The 20,936-nt window shown below is 45.7% G+C and overlaps 2 protein-coding genes across 4 annotated transcripts in view; one reads left to right on the top strand and one right to left on the bottom strand.

The window, feature by feature from the left end:
• Positions 1 to 183: 183 nt before the first annotated feature.
• LOC311518645 (UPF0669 protein C6orf120 homolog) lies at positions 184 to 9,821 on the bottom strand. Of its 3 annotated transcripts, none has more exons than XM_084624631.1 (2): positions 9,649 to 9,821; positions 184 to 1,835 (listed from the first exon to the last, which is right to left on the bottom strand). In XM_084624631.1, the coding sequence occupies exons 1-2, from the start codon at positions 9,804 to 9,806 to the stop codon at positions 1,223 to 1,225; spliced, it is 771 nt and encodes a 256-aa protein (XP_084480757.1). In that variant the 5' UTR covers positions 9,807 to 9,821; the 3' UTR covers positions 184 to 1,222. The 3 variants fall into 3 exon arrangements, with proteins under 3 accessions (XP_084480757.1, XP_084480758.1, XP_084480759.1); XM_084624632.1 differs by lacking the exon at positions 9,649 to 9,821 and adding an exon at positions 9,426 to 9,444 and having other exon boundaries at positions 186 to 1,835; XM_084624633.1 differs by lacking the exon at positions 9,649 to 9,821 and adding an exon at positions 9,504 to 9,642 and having other exon boundaries at positions 187 to 1,835.
• Positions 9,822 to 18,928: 9,107 nt separating this feature from the next.
• Positions 18,929 to 20,936, top strand: part of WDR27 (WD repeat domain 27) — a 189,381-nt gene continuing 187,373 nt past the window's right edge. Inside the window, exon 1 of the mRNA XM_084622670.1 lies at positions 18,929 to 19,512. The gene's annotated coding sequence lies outside the window, so the exon portion shown is untranslated. The remainder of the gene's footprint in view (positions 19,513 to 20,936) is intronic.

Raw genomic sequence — 20,936 nt, 5'->3', positions numbered from 1 at the left:
AATTTGTGTGGGGGGGTGGAGGGTGAGAAAACCTGGATTTGTGCTGGAAATCACTTTAGATAAGCTATTACCAGCAGGACAGTGGGGTGGGAATAGGTATTGTTTCATATTCTCTGTGTATATATAAAGCCTGCTGCAGTTTCCACGATATGCATCTGAGGAAGTGAGCTGTAGCTCACGAAAGCTTATGCTCTAATAAATTGGTTAGTCTCTAAGGTGCCACAAGTCCTCCTTTTCTTTTTGCGAATACAGACTAACACGGCTGCTACTCTGAAACTAAAATTGTGGTTACACTTAAGAAAAGGGGTACATGGATGGAGAGAAACCTTGTACTAATTATGATAATACAGGCTGAGTTGCTTTTAATGAGCAGTGCAATATTGCTTGTATATATATATTTACAGATACAAAAATAGCTGAATAACTGATTCATTATAATTCTTTCCCTGACTAGAAAGATCAGCCTCTACCTTTAGAGAAAATAAAGAAGATGGCAAACTTGATTCAAGTCATGATTTTAAAAAGCGATTAAGTGATTTTGGGTGCTTCAGTTTAAATGCCCAATTTGATACCTTAGAGCAGATTGAAAAAAAGCACTGAGTACCTACCCTTTGAAAAGTCAGGCTCCTTTAAATTGGATATAACTAGGCACCTAAAATCACTGTTCACCTTAACGCTTGACTTTGATATTTCCTGGTCTTTGTTACACTGCTTTCAAGTTCCAATGACTGTCAGCATTTTAAAGTGCTACGTGCTAAAGATCTGTTCACACTGCAAAGAGATTAGAAAATTAGTTCTTTATTTTAAATTGGATGGGGTTGTTAAAACTGCACCTTTCAGATTTTACAACTTTTCTTTGTATAAAACTGTCACATTACTAGAAAATACAGTGAATTATCAAGATCCATTTTCTTATGCACCTGTTCAAAATGATACATTTTAATAAGATTCCCTTTATTTATAATTCACTTTAACCCTGATTTATAAAGAAAACTATACCAATACTGTGCTTTCTGCTCATTTTACTTCTGGAAGGTGGGAAGGGGGCTTCAATACAAAATTAACTATGGCTTTGCTTTTCCCCTCCCCGGCATAGAAAAGGTAACCTGAATATCTCTTCAGGTAACTTTAAAAAAAAGAGTACCAATATTCACAGCAAGCCATTCATGTTCAAAGTCATAGGCTACAAGTGCACTCTAGTCCAGTGTATGTCCAGTTGATTTTAAAAAAGTATTTCAAGTATTAATTTCAAAATTCCAATGAGTATAGTCCAAAAAATAGACTCCTCATCCTGAGATTGATCTTCTGCTGAATGAGTCCGCTTCTGGCTTGTCTCCATCTCTTCTGGGTTGTAGGAAGCCTCTGCAAATGGATAATCTACAATTGTTCTATCATAATATACTTTCATTTCAAACTCACTCTCCAAGTGAGAAGGATGACCATAGATTCCTATTCCCACTGGGCGGTGGAAGTGGGCTGGTACATAAACAACATCTGGACCACAAGTTACAGACTGTAACTCATACTCATCAAAACTGGGGTGAAGGGTCATATCAGATACATACAAATCTGCATCGCCTTTTAAACTCTGCATCTGAAGTACTATCTTCCCTTCATGATTTAGTCTCAAGTAGCTATAGTTTCCAGCTCCAATCTGACCTTGGACTACATGAAGAAGAATCCATTCATCAGGTACATCCTCTTCCTCAAAGCTATGACCCATAAGCAATGCTTGAGCTGCTAGAAGGATCACCAACATTTTCTTCCAATGTGCTGCCATAACTCTTATGTTTGACATTAAAGGAACTCTTCCAACATCATGTGTTGTAAATACCCTGTTAATACAGAAGAAATAACTCAGGTTTCAATGGTCCACTCTTGGAAAAGATCTCTTAAATTCCTGTCTTTAAAGTATCCAATTCCATTTCAAAACATTAGTCCTTATAAAATTAACTTAAGCGAAGTATATTCTTTGATACCTTATATGGGACCAAAAATGTAAATGTGCTAATGTGAGGTTTAATATACTTTAATTGGTTAACTAGACAAAAGCATAAACATAGTTTTAAGTAGCAATTGCTCAGCAAACACATTAGCTTGCTGATGTGAACTGGGCAAATGTTACCTTATTTCAAATTAATAAACTTAACATGTAGGTGGGTGGAATTAGACATTTTGTCAAAAATAAAGTAGTGATTTTACGGTTTGGAAAAAGTATTCAATTAAGTCCTTTGAGTTTGAAGAATCATAGAATATCAGGGTTGATTGGAACCTGAGGAGGTCATCTAGTTCAATACCCTACTCAAAGCAGGACCAATCCTCAAATAAGTTATCCCAGCCAGGGCTTTGTCAAGCCTGACCTTAAAAACCTCTAAGGAAGGAGATTCCACCACCTCCCGAGATAACCCATTCCAGTGCTTCACCACCCTCCGAGTGAAAATGTTTTTCTTAATATCCAACCTAAACCTCCCCCACTGCAACTTGAGACCATTACTCCTTGTTCTGTCATCTGCTACCACTGAGAACAGCCTAGATCCATCCTCTTTGGAACCCCCTTTCAGGTAGCTGAAAGCAGCTATCAAATCCACTCCCATTCTTCTCTTCTGCAGACTAAATAAGCCCAGTTCCCTCAGCCTCTCGTAAGTCATGTGCTCCAGCCCCCTAATCATTTTTGTTGCCTTCCCTAGACTCTCTCCAATTTTTTCACATTCTTCTTGTAGTGTATGGCCCAACACTGGACACAGTACTCCAGATGAAGCCTCATCAATGCCGAATAGAGGGGAACGATCACATCTCTCGATCTGCTGGCAATGCTCCTACTTATACAGCCCAAAATGCTGCTAGCCTTCTTGGCAACAGGGGCAGACTGTTGATTCACATTCAGCTTCACATCCACTGTAACCCCTAGGTCCTTTTCTGCAGAACTACTGCCTAGCCACTCGGTCCCTAGTCTGTAGCAGTACATGGGATTCTTCTGTCCTAAGTGCAGGACTCTGCACTTGTCCTTGTTGAACCTCATCAGATTTCTTTTGGCCCAATCCTCTGTTTTGTCTAGGTCCCTCTGTATCCTATCCCTACCCTCCACCTTTTACCGTCATCTGCAAACCTGCTGAGGGTGCAATCCACGCCAGGCAAATTAGTTGAAACTACCAGGCAAAATAGTTGAAACAATAGTAAAGAATAAAATTGTCAGACACATAGAAGAACATAAATTGTTGCACAAAAGTCAACATGGTTTCTGTAAAGGGAGATCATGTCTTACTAATCTATTAGAGTTCTTTGAGGGGATCAACAAACGTGGACAAGGGGGATCCAGTGGACATAGTGTACTTAGATTTCCAGAAAGCCTTTGATAAGGTCCCTCACCAAAGGCTCTTATGTAAATTAAGTTGTCATGGGATAAGAGGGAAGATACTTTCATGGACTGAGTTAAGAGACAGGGAACAAAGGATAGCAATAAATGACAAATTTTCAGAATGGAGAGAGGTAACTAGTGGTGTTTCGCAAGGGTCAGTCCTAGGACCAATCCTATTCAACTTATTCATAAATGATCTGGAGAAAGGGGTAAACAGTGAGGTGTCAAAGTTTGCAGATGATACTAAACTGCTCAAGATAGTTAAGACGAAAGCAGACTGTGAAGAACTTCAAAAAGATCTCACAAAACTAAGTGATTGGGCAACAAAATGGCCAAAATGAAATTTAATGTGGATAAATGTAAAGTAATGCACATTGGAAAAAATAGCCCCAACTATACATACAATAGGATGGGGGCTAATTTAGCTACTACTAATCAGGAGAAATATGTTGGAGTCATCGTGGATAGTTCTCTGAAGACATCCACGCAGTGTGCAGCAGCAGTCAAAAAAGCAAACGGGATGTTAAGAACCATTAAAAAAGGGATAGAGAATAAGATGGAGAATATCTTATTGCCTTTATATAAATCCATGGTATGCCCACATATTGAATACTGTGTACAGATGCGGTCCCCTCAACTCAAAAAAGATATACTGGCATTAGAAAAGGTCCAGAAAAGAGCAACTAAAAGGATTAGGGGTTTGGAACGGGTCCCATATGAGGAGAGATTAAAGAGGCTAGGACTTTTCAGCTTGGAAAAGAGGAAACTAAAGGGGGGATATGATTGAGGTACATAACTTGTCCTTATTCACTTTCTCCATACCACTCATGATTTTATTTACTTGTTCCCATAATATAAGAACGAGGGGCCACCAAATGAAATTAATGAGTAGCAGGTTTATAACAAATAAAAGGAAGTTCTTCTTCACTCAGTGCACAGTCAACCTGTGGAACTCCTTGCCTCAGGAGCTTGTGAAGGCTAGGACTATAACAGGGTTTAAAAGAGAACTGGATAAATTCATGGAGGTTAAGTCCATTAATGGCTATTAGCCAGGATGGGTAAGGAATGGTGTCCCTAGCCTCTGTTTGTCAGAGGGTGGAGAGGGATGGCAGGAGAGAGATCATTAGATCATTACCTGTTAGGTTTACTCCCTCTAGGGCACCTGGCATTGGCCACTGTCAGTAGACAGGATACTGGGCTGGATGGACCTTTGATCTGACCCAGTATGGCCATTCTTATGTTCTTATCCTCCAGATCATTAATGAAAATATTGAACAAAACCGGCCCTAGGACGGACCCTTGGGGCACTCTGCTTGATACTGGCTGCCAACTAGACATGGAGCCATTGATCACTACCCACTGAGCCTGATGATCTAGCCAGCTTTCTATCCACCTTACAGTCCATTCATCCAGCCTATACTTCTTTAACTTGCTGGCAAGAAAACTGTGGGAGACCGTATCAAAAGCTTTGCTAAAGTCAAGGAATAACACGTCCACTGCTTTCCCCTCATCCAAAGAGCCAGTTATCTCATCATAGAAGACAATTAGGTTAGTCAGGTATGACTTGCCCTTGGTAAATTAATACTGACTATTCCTGATCACTTTCCTCTCCTCGAAGTGCTTCAAAATGGATTCCTTGAGGACCTGCTCCATAATTTTTCCAGGGACTGAGGTGAGGCTGACTGGCCTGTAGTTCCCCAGATCCTCCTTCTCCCCTTTTTTAAAGATGGGCACTACATTAGCCTTTTTCCAGTCACCCGGGACCTCCCCCGATCGCCATGAGTTTTCAAAGATAATGGCCAATGGCTCTGCAATCACATCCGCCAACTCCTTTAGCACCCTTGGATGTAGTGCATCTGGCCCCATGGACTTGTGACTCTTCCAGCTTTTCTAAATAGTCCTGAACCACTTCTTTCTCCACAGAGAGCTGATCACCTCCTCCCCATACTGTGCTGCCCAGTGCAGTAGTCTGGGAGCTAACCTTGTTCGTGAAGACAGAGGCAAAAAAAGCATTGAGTACATATGCTTTTTCCACATCCTCTGTCACTAGGTTGCCTCCCCCATTCAGTAAGGGGCCCACATTTTCCCTGACCTTCTTCTTGTTGCTAACATACCTGTAGAAACCCTTCTTGTTACTCTTAACATATCTTGCTAGTTGCAACTCCAGTTGTGATTTGGCCTTCCTGATTTCACTCCTGCACGCTCGAGCAATATTTTTATACTCTTCCCTAGTCATCTGTCCGAGTTTCCACTTCTTGTAAGCTTCTTTTTTGTGTTCAAGATCAGCAAGGATTTCACAGTTAAGCCAAACTGGTCACCTGCCATATTTACTATTCTTTCTACACATCGGGATGGTTTGTTCCTGCAGCCTCACTAAGGCTTCTTTAAAATTCAGCCATCTCTCCTTGACTCCTTTCCCCCTCATGTTATTCTTCCAGGGGATCCTGCCCTCAGTTCCCTGAGGGAGTCAAAGTCTGCTTTTCTGAAGTTGAGGGTTCGTATTCTGCTGCTCTCCTTTCTTCCTTTTGTCAGGATCCTGAACTCGACCATCTCATGATCACTGCCTCCCAGGTTCCCATCCACTTTTGCTTCCCCTACTAATTCTTCCCTGTTTGTGAGGAGCAGGTCAAGAAGAGCTCTGCCCCAAGTTGCTGCCTCCAGCATCTGCACCAGGAAATTGTCCCCTACACTTTCCAAAAACTTCCTGGATTGTCTGTGCACTTCTGTATTGCTCTCCCAGCAGATATCGGGGTGATTGAAGTCCCCTAGGAGAACCAGGGTCTGTGATCTAGTAACTTCTGTTAGTTGCCTGAAGAAAGCCTCGTCCACCTCATCCCCCTGGTCTGGTGGTCTATAGCAGACTCCCATCACCCTTGTTGGTCACACTTCTAAACTTAATCCTGAGACTCCCAGGTTTTTCTGCAGTTTCATACTGGAGCCCTGAGCAGTCATACTGCTCTTATATACAATGCAACTCCCCCACTTCATGAGCAGTTTATATACATCCATGTCAGTACTCCTGTCATGTGAGTTATTCCACCAAGTCTCTGTTATTCCAATGACATCATAATTCCTTGACTGCCAGGACTTCCAGTTCTTCCTGCTCATTTCCCAGGCTTCTTGCATTTGTGTATAGGCACTTAAGATAACTCGTTGATCGTCCTGCTTTCTCAGTATGAGGCAGGAGTCCTCCCCTCTTGCACTCTCCTGCTTATGCTTCCTCCTGGTATCCCACTTCCCCACTTACCTCAGGGCTTTGGTCTCCTTCCCCCGGTGAGCCTAGTTTAAAGCCCTCCTCACTAGGTTAGCCAGCCTGCTTAACATAGTTTGTATTAGAATAATTTTTGGCATGTGTCATTTAGTTTTTCATCTAGTTTTAGTAGCATACTGAGGTACGGATCTGGATTTGTGTACAGAAGTATATTCGGGGACCGCTGTATATTGAGAAATATGACTGATTATATATTTAAGTAAACAAGTTAGTGGCTCTATCAAAACATATAAACACAGTTTCAGAAAACATGAAGTTATCCAAAGAAGTGTAAAAACTGTTAATATAACAGCTCGTTTGTGTACGTAAGTGAAATTCAAAAGTATGTTTCTCGAAACAAATCCTGTCATATTGAATGTGAAAAGGCCATGTACAAAATGTGTGCAAAGAGGCAACATTTCAGTTCCAAGTACCATGCCTGGTTTCAGAATATAAAGTTGACCATATCAAATCTTTTTGCATTTAAAATTAAATTAAGTATTCTAAATCTAGTAAGAGTGTCATGTTTCAGCCCAAAATAAGTTTGTCACCACTCTTGATTTAGAATTTTTATTGCCTCCATAAAAAGAAAACTGTACAACAGTTATAATTGAATATTAATGTAAGCAGTTATTTGCATTATAGTAGCACCCAAAATGGAGTAGGTGCTTTCCACTCATAAATGACAGAGTCCCTGCCTTCAAGAGATTTCAATCAAAGTTCTTATACAAATTTCACCTAGCTTTCTATAATTAAACATAAGTAAACAGTCAGGCTGGAAGGGCTTATCGAGTGGGATCCCGCAGGGATCAGTTCTGGGTCTGATTCTATTCAATATCTTAATCAGTGATTTAGATAATGGCAGAGAGATTACACTTATAAAGTTTGCGAATGACACCAAGCTGGGAGGGATTGTAAGTGCTTTGGAGGATAGGATTAAAATTCAAAATGATCTGGACAAAGTGGAGAAATGGTCTGAAGTAAATAGGATGAAATTCAATAAGGACAAATGCAAAGTACTCCACTTAGGAAGGAACAGTCAGTTGCATGCATACAAAATGGGAAATGACTGCCTAGGAAGGAGTACTGCAGAAAGGGATCTGGAGGTCATAGTGGATCACAAGCTAAATATGAGTCAACAGTGTAACACTGTTGCAAAAATAAACATATTCTGGGATGCATTAGCAAAAATGTTGTAAGCAAGACACAAGAAGTAATTCTGCTCTATGTCATGCTGATTAGGCCTCAACTGGAGTATTGTGTCCAGTTCTGGGGGCCACATTTTAGGAAAAATGTGGACAAATTGGAGAAAGTCCAGAGAAGAGCAACAAAAAATGATTAAAGGTCTAGAAAACAGGATCTATGAGGGAAGATTGAAAAAAAATTGTTTATTCTGGAGAAGAAAACACAGAGGGGACATGATAACAGTTTAAGTACATAAAAGGTTGTTACAAGGAGAAAGGAGAAAAATTGTTCTTCTTAGGCTCAGAAGCTAGGACAAAAGGCAATGGACTTAAAATGCAGCAAGGGCAGTTCAGATTGGACATTAGGAAAAACTTCCTGTCAGAGAGGTTAAGCACCCAGAATAAATTGCCTAGGGAGATTGTGGAATCTCCATCACTGTCTAACCTGCTCTTAAAAATCTCCAAACACCTATCAGGGATGGTCTAGAAATAATACATAGTCCTGCCATGAGTGCAGAGGTCTGGCACAGATGACTTCTTGAGGTCCCTTCCAGTCCCATGATTCTATGATTTATATAGCCTTATAACTTGCGGAATGTTCTTCCCTAAAGACTTTTGTAATCTAAGGCCACAATTTTGCAAAGGTACATGAGGGAAAAGAGCAAAAGGTGGCACTTGAGTGATGAGGCAGACAGTGGATTTGTGAAAAGTGATAAAGGACGGAATGTTTTAGGCAGACACTTCATGCATTGAGTACCGTATCCATTTTAATTTGAGGAAGCAGTGGGACATCCATGAGAAGATGAAACAGGAACAGATGGAGAAGTGAATGAGAGTATTAAGAGACCCTAGGAACAAGTGAGACTGCGCTGAGGGGGGTCGCTGATGGGAGGATGAAACAAAAGATTGCAGAGGGGAGGAAGCCAAAGAGGCCTCCCCCAGGGAGCATACATTGGGCTAGGAGGAATGGGACCTACCCTGACTAACCCCGAAGAAGTAGGCAGCAGCCTAGGAAAGGCCAGAGGAAGCCAGGGTCACAGGGCGATATAAAAGCTTGACCTGGCGAGTGATCCCTGAAGCAATGAAACAGTGACGATGCCAAGGACACACCAGCTCTGCTCCGAAAACAAACGCTTTCAGAGCGGGAGAACCTGCTCTCCGCTTAGCCCACAGGCGCTCCCGGGGATGACGGAAGAGAGGAACAAAACACAGGACTGCCCCTGGGTTGCTCCTCGCCTGCATGACCTCGTCCTGCAGCTCTCGGCACACGCTGACCAGGGCCACGTTTCTCCCCAGACCCGGGCACCCCGGCAGGGCACTTGGTCTCCCACACCTCACACGCGCGGAGCGCGCTCGCTGCTGTGCCCGTCGCCCCCGAGCCTTCCCGGGAACCCGCCCGATGCCGCCAGGCTTCGGCGACCCCCCGGCGCAGCCTCTAAGCCAGGGCTGGGATCGCGGCGGAGCCTACGGGCCCCGCCCGTTCCCGGAGCAGCGGCGACGGCCGGTGGGTCAGTCTCCCGGCTGGACACCAGGCCCCGGGGGCCGCCTCGGACAGGCGCCAGGCCCAGCCCCGCTCGCTGCCTTGGCCCGGCTGGTGACAGCGGCGCTCACAGGCGCGGCCCCTCCCGCGGCTTACAGGGCACCGGCCTCCCGAGGAACCAGCTTGAGCCCCGCGGTGGGAGGGACGGCGGCTCCCCGCGCTCTCCCCGCTCACCCCCAGGCCGAGCAGCTCCACCCGCTCCGCCGCCAGCCACGGCGCCGTGCTCCGCGGCTGAGACTGAGCCAGGCCGCGGGCTCCTGCTCTCGCGAGTCTGTGTCCAAGGGAGGGCGGTCGCGGGGGGAGGCGGTGTTCTGTTTACCCGCCTCCGGGCGTCCCCATGGCAACCAGGTGCCGTGAGATCGCGGCCGCTGTTCCGGGCAGCTGGCGCCCTCCCCGCTGCAGACGGGTGCTCAGCTGGTTGTGGCCCGGAAGGACAGGTGGCCCCCGGGGAGGAGGGGCAGCCCCGCCGCGCCGCATCGCCCCCGCCCGACCGGCGCCGGGATGGTGCTCCCCGTCCAGCCCCTGTGGCCGAGCGGGCCTGGCACAGCAAGACCTTCCGCCCCTGGAGCTCCCCGCAGCCTTGTGCTGCGTCCGGGCCCCTCCCGCTCTGAGCCGGCCCCCGGGCTTCCCCTCGCCCCTCTCAGAGCCAAACCCCGGGTCAGTCCTATCCCCAGGGGCACGAGGGCATGCCACTGATGTCGATGGAATTATTGTTTTCCTCCAGTGTAATTGAGAGATGAATCAGGCCTCAAATTATTTGTTTTCAACATATGTAAATATTAGGTGTAATTTTATCATCCTTAGACATTAGCTAGTCCTTGAGGATGAACTGTCTACAGCAGGTTTCAGAGTAGCAGCCGTGTTAGTCTGTATTCCAAAAAGAAAAGGAGTACTTGTGGCACCTTAGAGACTAACCAATTTATTTGAGCATAAATTTTCGTGAGCTACAGCATGCATCCGATGAAGTGAGCTGTAGCTCACGAAAGCTTATGCTCAAATAAATTGGTTAGTCTCTAAGGTGCCACAAGTACTCCTTTTCTTTTTGCTGTCTACATCAGTATGCAGGCACAAAACTATGCATTCCTGGCAGATCACAACTCACATACTGTTCCAGTTTGATAGTATAACATTAATAGTGTAAAAATGGTCACATTTTTAGGTTTGGTACAAATGATTTTAGTTAAAAATATTTGTCCTTTGTTATTTCAATTTTAATGTAGATAATCAAATTGAGAAAATTAAATTAGATATGTAAGAACATAATGTCTAGAATACTTAGCAGCTTCTTATTAGATACTAAGTGGTCTGCTAAAAGAATTACCAGTTTTATTAAAGAATTTGCATTTCTCAATTCATTTGACACAAAGTGAGAGTCATCTTGTTTAGATTATTTTCATAGTTTTTTGGTAAGGCATCAGACATTTAAAATGGACTAAAGTCAGTTAAGTGAATAAATGTTACATAAATAAAGACTTTAAATATATTTTTTGCTCTGTGTCCAAATAAAGGTGAAAAAATCTGTTAGTCATCTTCCTGGACACTAAAGATCACAGAGTTGATGTAGCAAAGCATAAATATGTTTAAAATATATGCTGTAAATAAGTAAGGATATGAAGCCTCTCACCTGTAGATCACCTGTTTACAACCAATTCTTTTTTTCATCTGATGACTTTTTGGTCACCTGTGAGATGTGAGTCAATCTCAGTTCAGTTCAGAGTGACTGCTGCCCACATCATAAAAAGAGAGATCATTACACAATTGGCACAATTCAGCGCTCTTGATAGCAGTCCCAGCAGAAATGGACCTGGAGACTAAACTGTGCTTGTAATCCCTACAGTCAGTCCTTCCAGTTCAGGATGGAGCGATATCGATGGAGCGGCATAGGGAAGCTTGCCCTGCCAATGTCAGCATTGCACCTTCATTGTGGGTGAATAGAAGACTTTGGTTGCCAGGGTTGTCAAACAAACATCTTTCATGAGCACTAAATGAATTATGTGCTTGTTTTAATGTAAACACCTTTTCACATCTGCAATAATTATATTGGGTCAGATCCTCAGCTGGTGTAGATCCTTTAAGACAATGGAGTAACTCCAGTTTACACCAGCTGAGGATCTGGCCCATTATCTCAACGGTATAATTAAAATAACTATTTCAGAGAATAATCTAATAAAATGTTAACTATGATCTTGCTATTGCTCCATTATATTATTGATACCTGTATTCCTTCTAAAATTTCCCTATCTCCCTCATCATCATGAATAGGTCGGAATATGAACAAGAGGCTACTAGGGAGCTCTCTAACACCACATTCTACAAGCCATTACCCTCTGATCCCACTGAGGGTTATGAAAAGAAACTACACTATCTGCTCAAGAAACTCCCTGAAAAAGCAAAAGAACAAATCTGCACAGACACACTCCTAGAACCCCGACCAGGGGTATTCTATCTGCTACCCAAGAACCATAAACCTGGAAATCCTGAACGCCTCAACATCTCAGGCACTGGCACCCTGACAGCAGGATTATCTGGCTATGTGGACTCCCTCCTCAGGCCCTACGCTACCAGCACTCCTAGCTATCTTTGAGACACCACTGACTTCCTGAGGAAACTACAATCCATTGGTGATCTTCCAGAAAACACCATCCTGGCCACTATGGATGTAGAAGCTCTCTATACCAACATTCCACACAAAGATGGACTACAAACCATCAGGAACAGTATCCCCAATAATGTCACGGCAAACCTGGTGGCTGAACTTTGTGACTTTGTCCTCATCCATAACTATTTCACATTTGGGAACAATGTATATCTTCAAGTCAGCGGCACTGCTATGGGTACTCACATGGCCCCACAGTATGCCAACATTTTTATGGCTGACTTAGAACAATGCTTCCTCAGCTCTCATCCCCTAACGCCCCTACTCTACTTGTGTTACATTGATGACGTCTTCATCATCTGGACCCATGGAAAAGAAGCCCTTGAGGAATTCCACCATGATTTCAACAATTTCCATCCTACCATCAACCTCAGCCTGGACCAGTCCACAGAAGAGATCCACTTCCTGGACACTACAGTGCTAATAAGCGATGGCCACATAAACACCACCCTTTACCGTAAACCTACTGACCGCTATGCTTACCTACATGCCTCCAGCTTTCATCCAGACCACACTATACGATCCATTGTCTACAGCCAAGCTCTAACATACAACCACATTTGCGCCAACCCCTCAGACAGAGAAAAACACCTACAAGATCTCTATCAAGTGTTCTTACTACTACAATACCCACTTGGTGAAGTGAAGAAACGGATTGACAGAGCCAGACGACTACCCAGAAGTCACCTACTACAGGACAGGCCCAACAAAGAAAATAACACTAGCAGTCACCTTCAGCCCCCAACTAAAACCTCTCCAGCGCATCATCAAGGATCTACAACCTATCCTGAAGGATGATCCCTCACTCTCACAGATCTCGGGAGACAGGCCAGTCCTCGCTTACAGAGAGCCCCCCAACCTGAAGCAAATACTCACCGGCAACCACACAAAACTAAGCCAGGAACCAAACCCTGCAACAAGCCCCAGTGCCAACTCTGTCCGCTTATCTATTCAAGGGATACCATCATAGGACCTAATCACATCAGCCACACTATCAGAGGCTCGTTCACCTGCACATCTACCAATGTGATATATGCCATCATGTGCCAGCAATGCCCCTCTGCCATGTACGTTGGCCAAACTGGACAGTCTCTACGTAAAAGAATAAATGGACACAAATCAGATGTCAAAAACCAGTCAGAGAACACTTCAATCTCTCTGGTCACTCGATTACAGACCTAAAAGTCGCAACACTACAACAAAAAAAACTTCAAAAACAGACTCCAACGAGAAACTGCTGAACTGGAATTAATTTGCAAACTGGACACCATCAAATTAGGCTTGAATAAAGACTGGGAGTGGATGTGTCATTACACAAAGTAAAACTATTTCCCCATGCTTATTTTTTCCCCCGCTACTGTTACTCACAGTAACAGATCTCTTTTCATGATGAAGACCTGAGTCCAGCTGAACTTCCACTACTTTCCAACTCCATCCAAACCTTCTGTTTCTAGGAGCCACCCTCGCTGCTGCCGCAGTGTGTTTTTTTAAAATGTATAGAATGGGGTAGTGAGGGAGGAGTTCAAAGAAGAGTGGCCTCATCCAAGGTTGACAATAATGTTTCCCCACTATAGGACAGTTCCTAAAAATTACTTTGGGTTTGTAGTATCCACTGAAATCAATGGAAGTTGTAGATGCTCAGCATCTCAGGAATAGGTCCAAATGGTCTGATCTAAAGTCCATTAAAATCAATGGAAAGACTCCCATTGACTTCACTGGGCTGTGGATCAATTTCTCAGTGATTAAGTTAAATGATATCATAGTGAAGGCTACAATTTAGTCACGGATATTTTTAGTAAAAGTCATGGACGGGTCACGGGCAATAACCAAAAAGTCTCGGGGTGGTGACCTGTCCATGATTTTTACTAAAAATACCCCTAACTAAATCTTTGGTGCTGGGGGATCGGAGGGGGCACTTCCAGGGATGCTGGTGATCCTAGGGGGAGCACTCCAAATCTGGACCCACTGCTGTTGAGGTGGGATGGGGGGTGACCTGGGGCCCTCCTGCAGCTGCTGCTGGGGAGGGGGCAGCCCAGTGTCCCACCTCCATCTCTGCTGCTCCAGGCGAGGGGTGGTGGACCGGGCCCTGCCGCTGCTGTGGGTGTGTGCGGCCTGGGGTCCTCCGGCTGCTACTGCTGCTCTGGACGGGAGGTGGCCCAGGGCCCTGCTGCCGCTGCTGGGGGAGAGGGCTCAGCCCAGGGCACTGCTGCTGCTCCCAGACCCCAGCTCCGGAGCAGTGCCTGGGACCAGCTGCCTGGGGTCACCCAAGCAGCAGCCAGTCCAGCTGGCCCTGGAGCCACCCCACCTGCTCCAGTAGCCTTGGGGTCAGCCACACCAGCCAAGGTGTCAAGGTTCCACATGTGAGGACCTGCATGAAAGACCCCCTAAGCTTATTCTTACCAGCTTAGGTTAAAAGCTGCCACCACCAAAGTGTTACACAAAGAACAGGGGAAGTGCCCACTTGGAAACATCTCCCCCACAAAATATCCCCCCAAACCCTACACCCCCTTTCCTGGGGAAGGCTTGATAAAAATCCTCACCAATTTGCACAGGTGAATACAGACACAAACCCTTGGATCTTAAGAACAATGAAAAAGCAATCAGGTTCTTAAAAGAAGAATTTTAATTAAAGAAAAAGTAAAAAAATCACCTCTGTAAAATCAGGATGGTAAATACCTTACAGGGTAATCAGATTCAAAACATAGAGAATCCCTCTAGGCAAACCCTTAAGTTACAAAAAGACACAAAAACAGGAATATACATTCCATTCAGCACAACTTATTTTATCAGCCATTTAAACAAAACAGAATCTAACGCATATCTAACTAGATTGCTTACTACCTCTTTACAGGAGTTCTGACCTGCATTCCTGCTCTGGTCCTGGCAAAAGCATCACACAGACAAAGAGAGCCTTTGTTTCCCCTCCCCCTCCAGCTTTGAAAGTATCTTGTTTCCTCATTGGTCATTTTGGTCAGGTGCCAGTTAGCTTCTTAACCCTTTACAGGTGAAAGGGTTTTTCCTCTGGCCAGGAGGGATTTAAAGGTGTTTACCCCTCCCTTTATATTTATGACAGGTACTATGATTCTCTTGCCTATAGGGCACATTTTAATTTAGATATGGGCACTTATCTTCACTTTTTGGTGAATAAGCTGTCATAACATTCATGGCTGCAGCAGTTACGTATGATACCTTTGTTGTCATCACAATGCTGAAATAAAAGTTTTATCTGGTACTCTTACATGTGAGGTAAATGTAGAACTGAAATAGTAGCAATGGATATTGTATTGTTACACATTTTTGACCCAAGTGGATGGGGTTCCCAATCTGTCCGGGCACTTTGCAGCTGCTGCTCCAACACAGATCTCATATTAGTCTGCAAGTTATCTTTGAGCCCTTTCTGGGAAACCTTCGGCTCTTGTTTTAGATCTTATTGTCGGGCTTGTATTACATTCTTTTTGTGAAGCCTGTTTTAGGTCTTGCTTTAATTCAATTTGGCCTGTGGTTAGACATTTGGCTGCGTGTGTGTTCTTCCCGTGTGCTGCCCCAGCTCTGTGCAGACAGCCGGCACAGCAGACCTCAAGTGAACCATCCAATGATCACAAGATCTGTTAAGGTACAAAGGTGCTAGGCCAGGTTTATTGTTGACAAAGCACGGTAATAGCACCTGGCAGACTCTATGAGGATACTAAGACATGTATGCCTATGACAATGGACGCAGCTCAATGAATGGTGGAACTTTTCATTCTCCCCCTCTGCTGGCCAAAGATACTTCCTTCAAGATATTTTTATACCCTGATACAAACAAGTTATGTACTGCCTTTGACAAAATTAGTTACTGCCCCCTGACATGGCTAGTTGTCACCCATCACCTTGTACACGTTGGCTCAATTAAAACATCTTTATTATGTAGTTATCCTAACCGCATCTTTTAGAAGGGGTCAGTGTGCTCCTGTTATCCTTGGAAAAATTTTTTGTACAATTCTTAATATTGGGATGTTCTGGCACCATTTAATATCAGGATGTGTTTGTGTGAGTACTCTGTGCTTAGCAATTCTTAGGAATGTGTATTTTTTGCAATATTAGTCCAGTTCTTGCCAGATTCTGTGAGCAGGTCCTGCCTCATACTAGGCCTCTGATACAAGGCCTTACATCCTAGGCTCTCTTCCTACTACATGGCCATCTTTGATTTCTGCAAGCACTGCCATCATTTCTTCTATCTTGGTTCAGGTACAGCACCTTATAACCTCTCTCCTTGGAAAGCAGATCCCACCTTTGACATCAGTGTTACCCCTTTTTAACTCAAGTAATTAATCAAAGGTCAAGGTCCTGAGGTTGTCCCAGTTGGGAGTAGAAATTGATGATGGAGTCTGGTATTTTCTTTGATGCAATCTTGTTTGACAAGAAATGTACAAAGTCCTACTTCTCTGAATGTAGGAGAAACCAAAAAATGGGGGACAGCTTCTTTGCTTACTTCCCCTAGCCCTGTATCTAGCACCACACCCAGAACCTTCCTGTAGGCTTCTCCAGGGTCACACCATGCTCTCAGGCTGCCACTTGGCTTTCTTTCTGCCTTTGAGTCTCTCTCATTCTCAGTCTGTTCTGCCTTCCCTCTCAAACACACACACATAATACCGAGCAAAACCCCTCTGTCCAAAATTCCCAAGCAGGTTTCACAGCCCCTTTTGTCCTGGACTGAATAGAGACATCAGATTTATGGCTTATTACAATAATCTAATCTGTAACCCACTAACAACAACCACCTCCTCCAGCTGCTTCCACCCCCTCTTCCTTTTCTCCCTGTGACTGGAGGGGTGTGAATGGGTCACTTCACCTTGAATGGTCCCTTGAAATACATGTTAACTACTTGTGGTAAACAATGTGTGCCATCTTGTATTTAGCAGTGACACTTGGAGTTAGACTTGGTCTGCACTACAGAGTTAGGTAAACATAAGGCAGCTTATGTGAAAAGAAAAGGAGTACTTGTGGTACCTTAGAGACTAACAAATTTATTTGAGCAGAAGCTTTCGTCAGTTACAGCCGATGAAGTGAGCTGTAGCTCATGAAAACTTATGCTCAAATAAATCTGTTAGTCGCTAAGGTGCCACAAGTACTCCTTTTCTTTTTGCCGATACAGACTAACCTGGCTGCTACTTTGAAACCTAACTATGTCAGCGTCTATCTACAGCATGATCCTGCCAATGTCAATGCCGTACTACACCAACATAATAACTCCACCTCCATGAGAGGCATAGGGTTTTTGTCAGTGTAGTCAGGGCAACGCAGTGTGTGTAGACACTGTCAGCTGCTGGCTGTCCTGTCAATTTCACAGCTTCAGTGGAGACATGGATCCCCAGCCAGGCCGCTGCTGAGTCTCTACTCCAAGCTGGGCTGCTGTCTGGACTCCCCCCTGGGAGCCCTGCTGCCCCCTGGGTCCTGGCTCCCTACTGGGAGCACAGCAGCTGACTGGAGCCTGTCAGGAGGCAAGAAGTCCTGCACAACTTCCCCACCACTTCTCGCTGGGAGTGGGGAGGCGAGAAACCAGCAGTCCCCCACACTGCCCCTCTTCAGTCAATGGAAGCACTTCTGGTGAGGATGTGCACCACCAACGGAGGAGGGGTAGTGTGGAGTGTAAGTCAAACCAACATAGCTCGATTTAAGATTGTAGCGTAGACATGCCTTTCGTTTCCCAGACCTGAAGAAGAGCTCTGTGCAAGCTCGAAAGTTTCTCTCTCTCTCACCAGCAGAAGTTGGTCCAATACATATTATCTCATCCACCTTGCCCCTCTTACTGAGACAGTCATTAAGGATCATCAATAATGCAATAAGCCTTCCCCTAGAACAAATGGATTGCTGCACCCTAGGTAAAACCAGTTTTTTGAGTGTGAACTCCAGATAAATCATAACCAAGCAATAGACCACCTGATGGCAGATCTTGATCACCTGAGCAGGGTCTTTTGAGGTTGACCAGGAGAATCAGAGGACAGAAGGATAGGGAAATATAAGTTATAAAAGGACCAGGTCTGGTCTGAGCATGAGCAGAGCTCTCACTGTCAAAACAGAAAGAGAAGACTGAACTTGAGCCTCAGGAGAGGGGACCTGGAGACCCTTGAATACACTGACTAAATCCCAGTGAATGCTTAGGGATGGTGAGAAAACTATGGCTCTGAACCAAATACAGGTGTTTCTCATTTTGCATGGATCTGTATATCTCTTGTGGAGGCTAAAGAAATTAATGGCTAGTTTAGCAATCCTTCTGCAAAGTTTGTGTCTTCTTTGCTTCAAGAACCACATGTCCCTGAACGATAAACTGTCAATCAGAGCCAACACCCAAAGGGTGGAGCTCTGGGAAAGGCACAATTAATCTACTGGGGAGTCTTGTGGGGTTCAGGACTGGTCTTGGGGCTAAGGCCAAAGGAAGCGAGAGTGAGGGGAGCATACCCAGGCCGAGGGGCACTAAGAGCACAGGGCTCCACTGAGTTCAAACATAGGAGCCTGCTGAGTGCCCAGCAAAGGGCAGCTAGAGCAGCTGGGTGGTGCGCTATTGGCGATAGGCTGTGGAGTGCATAACCGTGCACTGCGTGTTGCTGTACAGCTGTGGGGTATGTGGCTGTTGTCTGGAGGTCGGTGGGGTGTGTGGGTGCTGTAGCCATAGGGCTGACCCTCCTGCTCTCCGCCCTACATCCGTCCCCATCGAGGGGCAGGCGGCCGTGGCCCCGCCCCACGGGCCTGTGCCCTCCCGCTACACCTGGCAGGGGGCCGGGAGAAGGCGGAGGGGTTCCGCGGCCTGAGTTGTCCCGCTCGGCGGCCCGTCGGCGTCTCCGCTACCTGAGAAACCGGCCGGCCGATGCGTTTCTGCGCTGCGAGTCGCCGCAGATAGCGGGGGTAGACGGACGAGAGAGCGAGTCGGGCTCGGGCTCGGCCCCTTCCCCCCACACGGTGAGCGTCTGCGCCCCCGGCGGAAGTGCGCTATCATTATCGGGCCCTAACGTAAGGACCCCCGCCCCGCCGCCGGGGGTGGGGCCCCCACCTGCCAGTCCGGGGGGAGGCGCGAGGGCGTCGAACGCGGCGGCGACAGTGAGTGACGTAGTTGGTTTGACCAGGTGCCCTGTCTCCATGGAAACAGCGACACGTGGCGGGGCCGAGTTTGGCTCCTGTCGCTCCCCCCCGCGGTGTGAGCTGCGCGGAGCCCGGACCGAGAGCCAACGTTCAACGTCAAGAGAGGAGCAGCGGGCCCCCGCGTGCACCGGCTGGCGGCAGGGAGCCCTGGGGCGGGAGAGAAACGCTGCCCGGGCTGGTCTACACGGGCAGCCGCAGCGGAGGTGAAACGAATCCAGCCCCAAGCTGTGCTCGCTCTCGCGCTGTCCCGGCTGCGGCGCGTTAGCGGCGGGTGTCTGTTGGAAGCGCGCACCTGATGCCTGGGGCCGCGTGTGAACATCCCCGTCTGCAGGGCGAAACTGACCTGCGTGGCCGCTCGAGTCCAGTCCCGCGATCGTCTCCCTTAAGCCTTGCTGTCAGCGTTTAAGTCCGGTATGAGCCTGGTGCTGGTCACAGGGGTGAATTACTGCACCCGCGAAAAGTGCCCTTGAGTTTTAAGAGTAGGTGTGTGAAATCTGTTCAGGGACGCAAGGGCTTGCGGTGCAATCTACACAATCGTTTTAAAAGAGTAAATTATAATCAAAACTGAAAATATTCTTTAAGGCTTTGGTTCTCAATCTCACCCTTTTTGGGTTCAGGACCCATTGGTAAATCTGGATGACCTGTGGCAACCCAGAAAGTAGGTTTCGTGCCCTCCTGGCCCACCACCCAATATCTGGTTTAGTAAATATTTCTTACCTAGGATATATAATATAGATACTAATGTAATAAGTACACCATGTATACCTAGCAGTGGCTCCTGTCCCACAGGGCTGGCTGGGCTTGGTTTCCCACTCGTTTTGACCTTAGGGGTCACAACACTGCTCAGGCTTGGTCCAGTCCCTCTAATGAGGGCCCAGCTGGGCCAAATTTGTGCGAATGGTGTCATGATCTGGTAGATGGGATTGCAATGCTACTTTCACAAATTTGTCCCAGCTGGTCCCCCATTATCCTGATGGAGGGGCAGCTGGTCAAACTTGTGTGTGCTGCAACACTTGGAATGGGGAGCCAAGCCTCTCTAGCCCTCTGGGACTGGAGCTACAGGATCTGCCTCTGTGAGGTTAGTATGGGGCAGGCTCTGTATCTTGCCAACTCTGTAATATTTAAAAAACAGACACTCTAGCAGGAGTGCCAGAACCTCTCTGTAAGAACGGCCATACTGGGTCAGAGCAAAGGTCCATCTAGCCCAGTATCCTGTCTTCCAACAGTGGCCAATGCTAGGTGCCCCAGAGGGAATGAACAGGTAATTAGCAAGTGATTCATTCTCAGCTTCTGGCAAACAAAGGCTAGGGACACCATCTCTGTCCATCGTGGCTAATAGCCATTGATGGGCCTATCCATGAATTTATCTAGCTCTTTTTTTGAACCCTCTTATAGTCTTTGCCTTCACAACATTCTCTGGCAAAGAGTTCCACAGGTTTACTGTGTGTTGTGTGAAGAAATACTTCCTTTTGTTACTTGTTAATTTCATTTGGTTCCTCCTAGCTCGTGTGTCATGAGAAGGGTAAATAACACTTCCTTCTTTATTTTCTCCACACCAGTGGTGGTTTTGTATCTATCATATTCCCCCTTAGTTGTCTCTTTTCCAAGATGAAAAGTCCCAGTCTTATTAATCTTTCCCCATATGGAAGCTGTTCCATACCCCTAATAATTTTTATTGCTCTTTTCTGAGCTTTTTCCAATTCCAATATATATTTTTTTGAGATGGGGTGAAGCACTGGAATGGGTTGGTTTTTAAGGCCCGGCTTGAGAAAGCCCTGGCTGGGATGATTTAGTTGGTGTTGGTCCTGCTTCATTTTTATGTAGTTCCCCTTTTT

This window comes from Lepidochelys olivacea (genome assembly GCF_965140295.1).
Source record: "Lepidochelys olivacea isolate rLepOli2 genome assembly, chromosome: 3".
Taxonomy (NCBI): domain Eukaryota; kingdom Metazoa; phylum Chordata; order Testudines; family Cheloniidae; genus Lepidochelys; species Lepidochelys olivacea.
Note: the sequence above shows the minus strand (reverse complement) of the source record. Positions and strands in the feature narration are given on the sequence as shown.